At 51.2% G+C, this 14,875-nt stretch overlaps 1 protein-coding gene across 1 annotated transcript in view; it reads right to left on the reverse strand.

Annotated features, from left to right (window-relative positions):
• Positions 1 to 5,000: 5,000 nt before the first annotated feature.
• The window catches only part of gpatch4 (G patch domain containing 4), an 82,294-nt gene continuing 72,419 nt past the window's right edge, over positions 5,001 to 14,875 (reverse strand). Inside the window, exons 4-7 of the mRNA XM_041181749.1 lie at positions 13,406 to 13,516; positions 9,972 to 10,078; positions 5,775 to 5,825; positions 5,001 to 5,674 (exon numbers count right to left, since the gene is read on the reverse strand). Of these exons, the coding sequence (XP_041037683.1) occupies positions 5,101 to 5,674; positions 5,775 to 5,825; positions 9,972 to 10,078; positions 13,406 to 13,516 (843 nt within the window). The 3' untranslated portion in view covers positions 5,001 to 5,100. The remainder of the gene's footprint in view (positions 5,675 to 5,774; positions 5,826 to 9,971; positions 10,079 to 13,405; positions 13,517 to 14,875) is intronic.

The following is a 14,875-nucleotide window of genomic DNA, read 5'->3' on the forward strand; positions in this document are numbered from 1 at the left end:
GGCAAGTAACATTCACACCACACAAGTGTCAGGCAATGACCATCTCCAACAAGGAAGAATCCAACCATCTCCCCTTGACGTTCAATGGTATTACCATCACTGAATCCCCACTATCAACATCCTAGGGGTTACCATTGACCAGAAACTGAACTGGACCAGCCATATAAATACTGTGAGCACAAGAGTACGTCAGAAGCTGGGAATCCTGCAATGAGTGACTCACCTCCTGACTCCCCAAAGCCTGTCCACCATCTACAAGGCACAAGTCAGGAGTGGGATGGGACACTTCCCCACTTGCCTGGATGAGTGCAGCTCCCACAACACTCAAGAAGCTCAACACCATCCAGGACAAAGCAGCCCCGCTTGATCAGCACCCCATCCACAAACATTCACTCCCTCCACCACCGACGCACAGTAGCAGCAGTGTGTGTACCGTCTACAAGATGCACTGCAGCAACTCACCAAGGCTCCTTAGACAGCACCTTCCAAACCCACGACCACTACCATCTAGAAGGACAAGGGCAGCAGACACATGGGAACACCACCACCTGGAAGTTCCCCTCCAAGCCACTCACCATCCTGACTTGGAAATATATCGGCCGTTCCTTCACTGTCACTGGGTCCAAATCCTGGAACTCCCTCCCTAACAGCACGGTGGGTATACCTACACCACAGGGACTGCAGCGGCTCAAGGCGGCGGCTCACCACCACCTTCTCAAGGGGCAATTAGGGATGGGCCTAGCCAGCGACGCCCACATCCCGTGAATGGATAAAAAAACAGCACCCTGACTGCTCTCCCAACACCCAATTCGCACAGCCACGAGCTGTTGTTTCCCTCTATGATCATCCTCTGAGTCTTAAATCTCGCAGCAGCCCCATTACCACCGCCCCCCTTCCCCCCCCCCCCCCCCCCACCCAAAACCCCCAACCCCCACCTGTTCCAAGTACTGGATCCGACGGACAAGCACAGTGGTTGGGACAAGTCCAGCAAGGCAGATCTGTGCAGTGGATCTCACTCCGAAAAGGTGTGAGAGGCACTCGCACAACCACTCCAACAGAAAGTCAGCCATGGGATGCACTCTGGCCTCTTGAGTCTGAAGGTCGGAGTCTGTAATCCAGGTCGAGACACACAGCCAGTACTGAGGGAGGGCCACATTGTCGGAGGCGCCGCCTTTGGGTTGAGATGTTAAACCGAGGCCCCCCGCTGTTTAAAAACAAAATCCCCACACCCACTATTGGAAGGAAAAGTGAGGGTGGGTGGGGGGGAGAAAGAGTTCTCCCTGGTATACTAGGGTGAACATTTGAAAGATTAGCTACTGAGATAGTTGATGCTACTACCCATGACCCAGACCTCCCTGTCGCTTGCCATTTTAACACTCCACCCTACTCTCATGCCCACATCTGTCCTTGGCTTGCTGCATTGTTCCAGTGAAGCTCAACGCAAACTGGAGGAACAGCACCTCATCTTCCGACTAGGCACTTTACAGCCTTCCGGACTGAATACTGAGTTCAACAACTTTAGATCATGAACTCTCCCCTCTATCCCCACCCCCTTCCCGATCCCCCTTTTTTCCAATAATTTATATAGATTTTTCTTTTCCCACCTATTTCCATTATTTTTAAATGTGTTTCCATCCATTGTTTTATCTGTTGTCTTTTAGCCTTTTTCGATCTCTTCACCCCACCCCCACTAGGCCTATCTGTACCTTCACCCCACCCCACCCCCACTAGGCCTATCTGTACCTTTATTACCACATTCCTTTAGATAATATCACCACCTTCAACACCTCTTTGTCCTTTTGTCTGTGACATCTTTTGGTTATCTCCACCTATCACTGGCCCTCTATCCAGCTCTACCTGTCCCCCCCCCCGCCCCCCTGCACCCCCTAAACCAGCCTATATTTCACCTCTTCTATTTTTCCTTAGTTCTGTTGAAGGGTCATTCGGACTCGAAACGTTAACTGTGTTCCTTTCCGCAGATGCTGCCAGACCTGCTGAGTTTCTCCAGGTGTTTTTGTTTTTGTTTTGGATTTCCAGCATCCGCAGTTTTTTTGCTTTTATGTTGAGATACTTGGTGTGTTGGTTTCAATTTTCCAAACTTCTCTAGATTCAGGCAAGGTTCCATGAGATTGGAAAGTAGAAAATGTAACTCCATTATTCAAAAAGAGAGGGAGATAAACTACAGGCCAGTTAGCTTAACATCTGTCATATGTTAGGGAAAATGTTTGAAGCTATTATTAAAGATGTTATAGAAGGGCACTTGAAATATTTCAAGATAATCAAGCAGAGTGGATTTTAGTAAAATAAGGCTGGATCTGGCCAAGGTAGACTGGGAACAGCTACTTGTGGGGAAATCTAGAGGAGCAGTGGAGGGTGTTCAAAAAGGAAATGGGGAGGGTACAGGCTCAACATGTTCCCTCTAGGGTGATAGGAAGGAGTAACAAGCCCAGAGAACCATGGATGACCAGAGATATTCAGGTTACGACGAGAAGGAAAAGAGAGGCTTTTAGCAGGTACAAGGGAAGCAAATCAGCAGAGGCATTAGTGGAGTACAGACAGTGCAGGGTGGAGCCGAAGAAAGCAATTAGGAGAGCAAAGAGGGGATATGAGAAAGCTCTGGCTGGTAAAAGTAGGGAAAATCCCAAGATATTCTATAAGTATATCAATGGGAAGAGGATAACCAGGGAAAGAATAGGACCCATTAGGGACCAAGGAGACAATCTATGGGTGGAGCCAGAGGACATCAGTAGAGTGTTGAACGAATACTTCACACCCGTCTTCACCCAAGAGAATGAGGATGAAGATCTGGAACTCGGGGAGAGAGACTGTGAGGTTCTTAAGCAAATTGATATAGGGAGTGACAAGGTATTGGAGGTGTTGGCAGGCTTAAAAGTGGACAAATCTCCAGGTCCGGATGATTTATCCCCCAGACTGCTGAGGGAGGCAATGGAGTAATCACGGGCTCTGACCCAAATTTTTAATTCCTCTCTGGCCACAGGGGAGGTGCCAGAGGACTGGAGAACAGCTAAAGTGGTTCCACTATTTAAGAAGGGTTGTAGAGAGAATCCAGGGAACTACAGGCCAGTGAGTCTCACGTCAGTGGTAGGGAAACTGTTGGAGAAAATTCTGAAGGAGAGAATCTATCTCCACTTGGAGAGGCAAGGTTTGATCAGGGATAGTCAGCATTGCTATCATACTAGTCAGAGGGAGGTCATGCCTAACAAATGTGATTGAATTTTTTGACGAGGTGACCAGGTGTGTAGATGAGGGTAGTGCAGTTGATGTAGTTTATATGAATTTCAGCAAAGCCTTTGACAAGGTCCCACATGGGAGACTTATAAAGAAGGCAAATGCACATGGGATACAGGGTAATTTGATGAGGTGGATTCAAAATTGGCTTAGTTGTTGGAGACAGAGGGTGATGACAGAAGGATGCTTTAGTGACTGGAAGCCAGTGTCCAGTGGCGTACCACAGGGATCTGTTCTGGGTCCCCTTTTATTTGTCATTTATATAAACGACATAGATGACTATGTGGGGGGTAGGATTAGTAAGTTTGCGGATGACACAAAGATTGGCCGGGTGGTTAACAGTGAGATTGAGTGTCTTGGGCTACAGGAAGATATAGACGGGATGGTCAAATGGGCAGATAAGTGGCAGATGGAATTTAACGCTGAAAAGTGTGAGGTGATACACTTTGGAAGGAGTAATTTGACAAGGAAGTATTCAATGAATGGCATGACACTAGGAAGTTCTGAGGAACAAAGGGACCTTGGTGTGTGTGTCCATAGATCTCTGAAGGCAGAAGGGCATGTTAGTGGGATGGTGAAAAAGGCATATGGGACACTTGCCTTTATCAATCGAGACATAGATTACAAAAGTAAGGAGGTCATGTTAGAGTTGTATAGAACCTTGGTGAGGCCACAGCTGGAGTACTGTGTGCAGTTCTGGTCGCCACATTATAGGAAGGATGTGATTGCACTGGAGGGGGTGCAGAGGAGATTCACCAGGATGTTGCCTGGGATGAAACAGTTAAGTTATGAAGAGAGGTTGGATAGACTTGGGTTGTTTTCGCTGGAGCAGAGAAGACTGAGGGGCGACCTGATCGAGGTGTACAAGATTATGAGGGGCATGGACAGGGTGGAGAGGGAGCAGCTGCTCCCCTTAGTTGAAGGGTCAGTCACGAGGGGACACAAGTTCAAGGTGAGGGGCAGGAGGTTTAGGGGGGGATGTGAGGAAAAACCTTTTTACCCAGAGGGTGGTGAGGGTCTGGAATGCGCTGCCTGGGAGGGAGGTGGAGGTGGGTTAGCCTCACATCCTTTAAAAAGTACCTGGATGAGCACTTGGCATCGTCATAACATTCAAGGCTATGGGGCCAAGTGCTGGTCAATGGGATTAGGGAGGTAGGTCAGGGGTTTCTCATGTGTTGGTGCAGACTCGAAGGGCCTCTTCTGCTCTGTGATTCTGAGTCAACATGGTTTTGTGAAAGGGAAATAATTTTGAACTAATTTGTTGGAGTTCTTTGAAGTAACATGTGCTGTGGATAAAGGGAACCGGTAGATGTACCGTACTTAGGTTTCCAGAAGGCATTTGATAAGGTGCCTCATCAAAAACAAACTCTCAGGCAGTGCGTTCTAGGCCCGAACCAGTCGCTGGGCGAGCAAGTTTCTCCTCATTATTGCTGCGGGGGTCAAGGTTTATTCGTTAATTAAATTTCCTAATTAATTGAATTTGAATTCCACCACCGTGGTGGGGTTTGGGCCCAGAGCATAAGACTGGGCCTCTGGATCGTCGGCCCAGTGACATGACCCCACCCCAGACCACAGCCTGCCCCAAAACGATCACGCTGCCGTTTGCGGGATCTTGCTGTGCGCACGCTGGCTGCCCTGCGCTTCTGACATCACAACAGTGACCGCGCTTCCAAGCGGGTACCTAAGCGACCTAACCGAAGGGCTTGAGGGACGTCGAAAGGGAAATGTAGATTCTCACGAGGCTGCACGTCTGCGGAGGTTTCGTCTTTATTGCTCAGCTCGCTCGGGCAGCTCGAGAGTCGAGCGCAACGGATTTATTTATTTTTTTTTTAAAAACAATCCGCTTTTGTCCTACAGCCCCGGCCTGGGTCGGTCAGGAGCTTCACCCCGGCGGACCGCGGTCCTGGGTGGCTGGTGGGGCTCCAGCACGCCAGTCCCACAGCCGCCTTTGCTCCTCTTTCTCTTCTCGCTTGTTCCCGTCCTTCCGCCCTCCGGGTCTCCGCTTGCCCACTTCCTCCGCTGGCGCTTCTGCTTCCTCACCGCCCGCGCCCTGGGCGCCAGTTCCTGCTGGCCGGCGCTTGGCGCCTCAGCGTCGGGGGGGGGGGGGGGGGGTGGCAGGCACTCGCCGCCGGCCCCCCGTTGGCTCGGACGCCCTCCAGCCACCTCGCTCCCGCTGCAGTCGGCGTCATGGTCAGGGGAGGCGTGCTCTCTCTCCCTCCTCCTCTTCTTCTTCCTCCTCCTCCTCGCCTTGCCCTCCGTCTCCACCGCCTCGCTGGCCGGGTCCTGCTGCTTAGCCCCTCGGGGGGGAGGGGGGGCGTCACCGCCACCAGCACCACCCGGACGCCCGTACTTCGCCAGAAACTCGCGTTCCTGCTCCTCCAGCCGCATCAGCTTGGCGCTCATGGTTACGCCGTGTCGGGCACCTCTGGGGAGGGAGGAGAAAAGGGTTAGCGGATCCGGCCCAGCGCCCCAGGGAACACGGAGAGGCCCAAAGGAAAGGGAAGAGACGACGTTGACCCACTCACTTGTGTCCAGTGCGACCCCCGCAAGCCTGCACCAACTCTTCATCTGTCAGCCTGCGTTGAAATAACAAACACACACACACACACACAAACAGGGTAAGCAACGGGGTAGCCCCGCGACGCACAGAGTACGGGGTCCGCGTGTTCAAATCAACCCCCCATCCCCCCCCCCCCCCCCCCCCCCCCCCACATGGCCATCCGTGACCAGGTGCCACTGGCACCCTCGGCCAACGCCGTTCACCTCAGCTGCCCTCTGGGTGGGTCACTGGCTCGTGGCTCAGCCCGAATGTCGCAACCCACCGGGAGGAAGTTGAGGTGAACGGCGTTGGCCGAGGGTGCCAGCGGCACCCGGTCACGGCCGGCCGGCCGTCTCTGTCCGAGGCACAGACTCAAGCGCAAAATCCCGGCCGACGCTCCGGCGCCAAGACAGGGTGGGGGGGGCGGGGGGTGGGGGCTGCCGGCGCTCAGGATGAGACGTTAAACTGAGGGCGCCACCTGCCCCTCTCGAGTGGGTGTTTAAAGATCCCGCGGCTGCTATTGGGGGGGTGGGGGGGGGGGCAGGGACTCTCCCCGGTGTCTTGCGGCCCATATTTATCGCTCAGCCAGCTTCGACAGGTGATCCGGGTCACTATCCCATTGCTTTATGTGGGATCTTCCTGTGCCCTAACTGGCTGCCACACTTGCTGCATTGCAAACGTGACCACACTTCAGAAAGACAAGTACTTCCATTCCTCATTGGCCAGAAGGTGCTTTGGGAGGTCTCGAGGATGCGCCAGGTGACACTGAAATGTGAGATCTTCCTTTCGCAAAATGGTTACAGCACATGAGGCCATTCAGCCCACTGTGTCTCTACCACCTCTCAAATGCGCAACTCACCTAATGCCCCTCCCCCGCCTTCTCCCCGTAACCCTGCACATTCTCCCTTTGCCAATAATTCTCCAATTCCCTATCGAAAGCCTCGATTGAACCCGTCCCCCCCACACATTCGGGCAGCGCATTCCAGACCCCAACCACTCGCTGTGTGAAAAAGTTTCTCCTCGTGTCTCCATCGCTTGTTTTACCAATCCCCTTAAAACTGGGTCCTTCTGCTTCTCGATCCTTCCCCCCCAGTGGGAACAGTTTCTCCCTAAAGACTCTGTTCAGACCCGTTGTGATTCTGAACACCTCCATCAAATCTCCTCTCAGCCTTCTCTTTAAGGAAAACAGTCCCAACTTCTCCCATCTGTCCACGTAACTGAAGTTCCTCATCCTTGGGAACCATTCTCGTGAATCTTTCCTGCACTCTCTCCAATGCCTTCACATCCTTCCTGAAGTGCGGCACCCAGAAATGGACACAATACTCCAGCTGAGGCTGAAATAGTGTCTTATACAAATTCAACGTAACCTCCTTGCTCTTGTGCTCTAGGCCCCTATTAATGAAGCCCGGGATGCTGTGTGCTTTATTAACTGCACTCTCAATATTCCAGTAATAGCTGCAAATCAGGAGGTGAACGGGAGAAAGGAATTTGGTTAAATTGAAATCAATAGAGAAGCAGTACTGAGCAAATTGATGGAGCTGAGGGCTGGCAAGTCTCCGGGTCCTGATGGACTACATCTTAGGGTCTTAAAAAAGGTGGCTGATGAGGTAGTCAATGCGCTGGTGTTAATTTTCCAAAAATTCACTCGATTCTGGAAAGGTTCCATCAGAGGAAAGTAGCAAATATAACCCCTCTATTCAAGAAGGGAGGGAGGCAGAAAGCAGGAAACTATAAACCAGTTAGCTTGACGTCTGTCATGGGGAAGTTATTAGATTCGATCATTAAGGAGGTTACAGCTGGGCACTTAGAAGAGCTCGAGGCAACTGGGAACAGTCAACATGGTTTTTTGTGAAGGAGTAACATGCGCAGTGGATAAAGGGGAGCCTGTAGACGTGCTGTACTTGGATTTCCAGAAGGCATTTGATAAGCTGCCACATCGAAGGTTATTGTGGAAAATTAAAGCTCGTGGTGTAGGGGGTAACATATTAGCATGGGTAGAAGATTGGCTGGCTGGCAGAAAGCAGAGAGTATGCACAAATAGGTCTTTTTCCAATTGGCAGGATGTGACGAGTGGAGTCCCGCAGGGGTCTGTGCTGGAGCCTCAACTTTTTATGATTTACATCAATGACTTAGATGAGGGGAGTGAAGACATGGTAGCTAAATTTGCAAATGATGCAAAGATAAATAGGAAAGTACGTTGTGAAGAGGACATGAGGAGGTTGAAGATAGATATAGATGTGTTGTGAGTGGGCAAAGATCTGGCAAATGGAGTTTAATGTGGGAAAATTTGAAGTTGTTCACTTTGGCAGGAAGAACAAAAAAGCAGAGTATTACTCAAATGGAGAACGGCTGCATAATTCTGACGTGCAGAGGGATCTGGGTGTTCTAGAACATGAGTCACAAAAAGTTAGTATGCAGGTACAGCAGGTAATTAAGAAGGCTAATGGAATGCTATCCTTTAGTACGAGAGGAATTGAACATAAAAGTAAGGACGTTATGCTTCAGTTATACAGGGCATTGGTGAGACCCACATCTGGAACACTGTGTGCAGTTTTGGTCTCCTTATTTAAGGAAGAATGTAAATGCGTTGGAGACGGTTCAGAGGAGGTTTACTGGATTGATCCCTGGAATGAGTGGGTTGTCTTATGAGGAAAGGTTGGACAGACTGGGCTTGTTCCCACTGGAGTTTAGAAGAGTGAGGGGTGATTTGATTGAAGTTTACAAGATCCTGAACGGCCTTGACAAGGTGGATGTAGAAAGGACGTTTCCTCTTGTGGGTGAGTCCAGAACTAGGGGGGGGCGGGCACTGTTTTAAAATTAGGTGTCGCCCTTTTAGGACAGAGATGAGGAGAAATTTTTTCTCTGAGGGTTGTGTGACTTTGGAACTCTCTGCCTCACAAGACAGTGGAGGTGGGGACATTGGATATTTTTAAGGCTGAGGTAGATAGATTCTTGTTGGGCAAGGGAATCAAAGGTTATCAGGGTTAGATGGGAATGTGGAAATCGGAACACAAAATCAGCTTATTGAATGGCGGAGCAGGCTCGAGGGGCCGAATGGTCCACTCCTGTTCCTATTTCTTATGTCCCCAACCTGTCCTGCCACCTTCAGTGATTTATGCACATACACACCCAGGTCCCTCTGCTCCTGCAGCTCCTTTATTTTATATTGTCTCTCCATGTTCTTCCTATCAAAATGAACCACTTCACATCTCTCCACATTGAACTCCGTCTGCCACCTATCCAACCTATGTCCTTGTGAAATTCTGCACTATTCTCCTCACAGTTCATAATGTTTCCAAGCTTTGTATCATCCATACGTTTTGAAACTGTGCCCTGTACACCAAGGACTGGGTCATTAATAAATATCAGGTAAAGCAAGGATCCCAACATTGATCCCTGGGTTACTCCACTACAAACCTTCCTCCAGCCTGAAAAGCATCCCTTAACCATGACCCTCTGTTTCCTATCACCCAGCCAACTCTGTATCCACGAGCTGTGACTCTGCTCCCAGGTCTGTTGTGCAGCACTGTATCGAACACTTTTTGGGAGTGTGTGGTCCCCGTACAGGGCTAGGGAAAGATGGTGGTTCCATTTTAACTCAGACAAAAAAGCCCCAGCACTAACTGGGAACAAAAGAGCCCCAAATACCGTCTGTGGCAGGCGAGTCCACAAAGCCGAGATCATTCAGCGTTGTTTAGACACCAGTCCCAAGCTCACTCCATCTTCCTGTTTCTGCAGAAGGAAAGTGAACTGATCGAGGTCTTTAAAATCCTGAAAGGGGTTTGATAGGGTCGACGTCGAGATGTTTCAACTTGTCGGGGGAGGGGGGTGGGAGAGACCAGAACGAGGGGGGGCCATCGATATCTCACAGTCACTGATAAATCCAATGGGGAATTGAGGAGAAACATTTTTACCCAGAGAGCGGGGAGAACGGGGGACTGGGGAGAATGGGAGACTCGCTCCCATGGGGAGCGGTTGAGGTGAATCGCAGAGATGGATTGAAGGGGCGGGGGAAGCTGGATAAACACATGAGGGAGAGAGGAATAGAAGGATATGTTGATGGGAGGGGAGAGGGAGGGGGGAGGGGGCTCGTGTGGGGCAGGAACACCAGCACGGGGCGAGTTCTACGCAGCGCTCCTGGGGGGTGGGTTAAAGGGGCCCCGCCAGTTCTGAGAGCTTGCACCTTGTGGCTGAAGAAAGGTTCAGCTTTTCATCTCCATCGCTGTCACTGTCGTCTGAAGACTCTGGTTCCACCAGCGCTGCCTTGCTGCTCGGCATCAGTGTGGCTGCCTAAAAGGAGAGAGTGATATCTTCAAAAATCAGGAAGGGGTTTGGACATACTGCGGATGCTGGAAATCAGAAACAAAAACAAAAATTGCTGGAAAAACTCAGCAGGTCTGACAGCGTCTGTGGAGAGAAAAAGTTAACCTCTTGAGACTTAAGAGTCATCCGGAGTCGAGACGTTAGCTCTGTCTTTCTCTCCACAGACACTGTCAGACCTGCTGAGTTTTTCCAGCAAATGTTGTTTCTCTTCGTTGTGTTAGCAGCTCGGACAGAGTAAATAAGGAGAAACTGTTCCCACTGGGCAGGAGGGTCGGTAACCAGAGGGGACACAGATTGAAGAGAATCGGGAAGGGAACCAGAGGGGGAGATGAGAAGAATTTGATTTTATTTACACAGCGAGTTGTTGTGATCTGGAAGGCGCTGCCTGAAAGGGCGGTGGAAGCAGATTCAATAGGAACTTTCAAAAGGCGGGGGGGGGAAAATCGGATAAATACTTGAAAGGGAAACATTTGCAGGGATATGGGGTGGGGGGGGGGTTTGAAGAGCGGGGGGGGGGCGGAAGAGCAGGGGGTAGGAGGAGCAGGGACTAATTGGAGCGATCTTTCAAAGAGCTGACACAGGCACGATGGGCCGAATGGCCTCCTCCTGTGGATTTCAGTGTTCGGAACCATAACAAATGCACAGTAATTCACCACCATAACACAGTCCAAATGCTCAGTTAAATCGGAGTGATTTAACCACTCATTCTGCAACTGTCCCAGAGAGGTGGCGGGGTGATCTGATTGAGGTGGTCAACGTAATCCAAGGATATGACAGGATGATAAAAACCAGTTCCCTCTGGTGTGTGCAGGGCTGGGGGAAGAACCTCCAAATGTCAGCCAGGCCACTCAGAGGTGTTGTCAGGAAGCACTTCTTCACACAAAGGGGAGTCAAGCTCATCAGCTGTTGAAACCCTCATCTGTGTCTCCATGACCTTGAGATTCAACTATCCGAATGCTCTCCAGGAAAAACTCAGCAGGTCTGGCAGCATTGGCGGAGAAGGAAAGAGTTGACATTTCAAGTCCTCATGACCCTTCAGTAGAACTGAGCGAATATAAGGAGAGGGGTGAAATATAAGCTGGTTTAAGGTGGTGGGGGGGTGGGGGGGGGTGGAGAGAACTGGAGGGGGTGGTGTGGTTGTAGGGACAAACAAGCAGTGATAGAAGCAGATCATCAAAAGATGTCACAGACAACAGAACAAAAGAACACAGAGGTGTTAAAGTTGGTGATATTATCTAAACGCGTGTGCTAATTAAGAATGGATGGTAGGGCACTCAAGGTACAGCTCTAGTGGGGGTGGGGTTCCTTAATTAGCACATTCGTTTAGATAATATCGCCAACTTCAACACCTCTGTGTTCTTTTGTTCTGTTCTCTGTGACATCTTTTGATGATCTGCTTCTATCACTGCTTGCTTGTCCCTACAACCACACCCCCCCCCTCCACTTCTCTCCCCCACCCAAACTTAAACCAGCTTATATTTCAGTTCTGTCGAAGGGTCATGAGGACTCGAAACGTCAACTCTTTTCTTCCCCGCTGATGCTGCCAGACCTGCTGAGTTTTTCCAGGTAATTCTGTTTTTGTTTTGGATTTCCAGCATCCGCAGTTTTTTGTTTTTATCGAATGCTCTCCAGGCTGCCCTTCCACATCTGATGCCCCCCCCCTCCACCCCCGAAACTTGAGGGTGTCCTTAACTCTGCTGCCCCCATGTCCTAACTCACCGTTCATCTAACGCGCCCCCCCACCCCCCCGACATTGTGCAGGCCGACGAACAGCAGGCTGTGGTGCAACAACTCCTCCATTTTAAAATTCTCAAGCTCATCCTTAATTCCCTCCAGAGCCCTCGCACCCCTCCCCATCTCTGTAACCTCCTCCAGCCCCTACACCCCTCCCTATCTCTGTAACCTCTTCCAGCCCCTACACCCCTCCCTATCTCTGTAACTTCCTCCAGCCCCTACACCCCTCCCTATCTCTGTAACCTCCTCCAGCCCCTACACCCTTCCCTATCACTGTAACCTCCTCCAGCCCCTACACCCCTCCCTATCTCTGTAACCTCCTCCAGCCCCTACACCACTCTCTATCCTCCTCCAGCCCCTACACCCCTCCCCATCTCTGTAACCTCCTCCAGCCCCTACACCCCTCTCTATCTCTGTAACCTCCTCCAGCCCCTACACCCCTCCCCATCTCTGTAACCTCCTCGGATGGCAATCAGCCAAGATCACCGCGCTCCTCCAATCGGGAGATACTCAAGAGGCCAGGAACTGGTGGAACAGGAAGAGCTGTAGGGGCTGGAGGCGGTTACAGAGATAGGGAGGGGTGTAGGGGCTGGAGGAGGTTACAGAGATAGGGAGGAGTGTAGGGGCTGGAGGAGGTTACAGAGATAGGGAGGGGGTGTAGGGGCTGGAGGAGGTTACAGAGATAGGGAGGGGTGTAGGGGCTGGAGGAGGTTACAGAGATAGGGAGGGGGTGTAGGGGCTGGAGGAGGTTACAGAGATAGGGAGGGGTGTAGGGGCTGGAGGAGGTTACAGAGATAGGGAGGGGGTGTAGGGGCTGGAGGAGGTTACAGAGATAGGGAGGGGTGTAGGGGCTGGAGGAGGTTACAGAGATAGGGAGGGGTGTAGGGGCTGGAGGAGGTTACAGAGATAGGGAGGGGGTGTAGGGGCTGGAGGAGGTTACAGAGATAGGGAGGGGTGTAGGGGCTGGAGGAGGTTACAGAGATAGGGAGGGGGCTGAGGCCATGAAAGCACTTGGAATCAAATCTATTAACTGGGAGCCAATGGAGAGGACAGGAAATGATGGGCCACACACAGGCCAGCATCTTTCAGGGAGTGTCAATTGAACTTCCTAAAAAAAATCCTTTCACGGGGATGTGGGGGTCTCTGGCGAGACCAGCATTTGTTGCCCGTCTCTAATTGCCCTCTGGAACTGAGGGTTTCGCTCAGCCATTTCGGGGGGGGGGGCAGTTAAGAGTCGACCACGTGGGCTGTGGGTCTGGAGTCACGTGTAGGCCAGACCGGGTAAGGGGGGCAGATTTCCCTCCCTAAAGGGGGATTAGTGACCCAGATGGGGTTTTTATGACAATTGATGATGGTCGTCATGGTCACCATCACTGAGACTAGCTTTATATTCCCAGATTTATTCATCGGATTTAAATTCCACCAGTCGCCCGGGGGTGGGATTTGAACCCGGGTCCCCCTGGGGGCCATTAGCTCTGGATTACTCATCCGATGACATTACCACGACACCAGCGTCTCCCCGAACATTCAGCAGGAAGTCTCACCCAGGAGTGGGAATACCTTAATGAAGCGACCATACAGCAGATCCTTGCAGAGGTGGGTTTTGCGTGGTTTCTTGTTTGAAATGGACAGTTCCCCCTCCTCACTGACCTTCTTCACCTCCACGCCGTCCTGCCAAGAAACAGAAAGTGTCAGAACCCTCAGAGCAGAGGGGGAGAGTGAATCGAGGCGCTCAAAATCAGGAAGGGGGGTTCAGACAGAGTAAATAAGGAGAAACTGTTCCCACTGGGCAGGAGGATCGGTAACCAGAGGGGACACAGATTGAAGAGAATCGGGAAGGGAACCGGAGGGGGAGATGAGGAGAATTTGTTTTTATTTACAGAACGAGTTGTTGTGATCTGGAAGGCACTGCCTGAAAGGGCGGTGGAAGCAGATTCAAGAGGAACTTTCAAAAGGGGGGGAATCAGATAAATACTGGAAGGGGAAAGATTGGCAGGGATATGGGGGGAAAGAGCAGGGTGCGGGGCAAAAGTGGGGACCAATTGGATAGATCAGTCAGAGTCAGCACAGGGAAGATGGGCTGAATGGCCTCCTCCTAGGCAATGTGATTGAGACAGTGGACCAGTAATTAGAGACAAACTACAACCATCTAAATGATAAAACCCCGGATACGAAAGCGCTCCATGTGCAGAGTTTTAATAATGCTTGGAAGAAAACAAGATTTTTTATTCATTCCCGGGATGTGGGCTTCGCTGGCTGGGCCCGGCATTTATTGACCATCCCTAATTGCCCCTTGAGAAGGTGGGGGGTGAGCTGCCTTCTTCAGCCGCTGCAGTCCCTGTGGTGTAGGTACACCCACCGTGCTGTTAGGGAGGGAGTTCCAGGATTTGGACCCAGTGACAGTGAAGGAACGGCCGACATATTTCCAAGTCAGGATGGTGAGTGGCTCGGAGGGGAACTTCCAGGTGGTGGTGTTCCCCATGTGTCTGCTGCCCTTGTCCTTCTAGATGGTAGTGGTCGTGGGTTTGGAAGGTGTTGTCTAAGGAGCCTTGGTGAGTTGCTGCAGTGCATCTTGTAGATGGTACACACGCTGCTGCTACTGTGCGTCGGTGGTGGAGGGAGTGAATGTTTGTGGATGGGGTGCCGATCAAGCGGGGCTGCTTTGTCCTGGATGATGTCGAGCTTCTTGAGTGTTGTGGGAGCTGCACTCAATCCAGGCAAGTGGGGAGTGTCCCATCCCACTCCTGACTTGTGCCTTGTAGATGGTGGACAGGCTTTGGGGAGTCAGGAGGTGAGTTACTCACTGCAGGATTCCCAGCCACAGTATTTATATGGCTGGTCCAGTTCAGTTTCTGGTCAATGGTAACCACCAGGATGTTGATAGTGGGGGATTCAGTGATGGTGATGCCATTGAATATCAAGGGGCGATGGTTGGATTCTCTCTGGCTGGAGATGGTCATTGCCTGACACTTGTGTGGTGTGAATTTTACTTGCCACTTGTCAGCCCAAGCCTGGATATTGTCCAGGTCT

The sequence above is a fragment of the Carcharodon carcharias genome (genome assembly GCF_017639515.1).
Source record: "Carcharodon carcharias isolate sCarCar2 chromosome 36 unlocalized genomic scaffold, sCarCar2.pri SUPER_36_unloc_2, whole genome shotgun sequence".
Lineage (NCBI taxonomy): Eukaryota > Metazoa > Chordata > Chondrichthyes > Lamniformes > Lamnidae > Carcharodon > Carcharodon carcharias.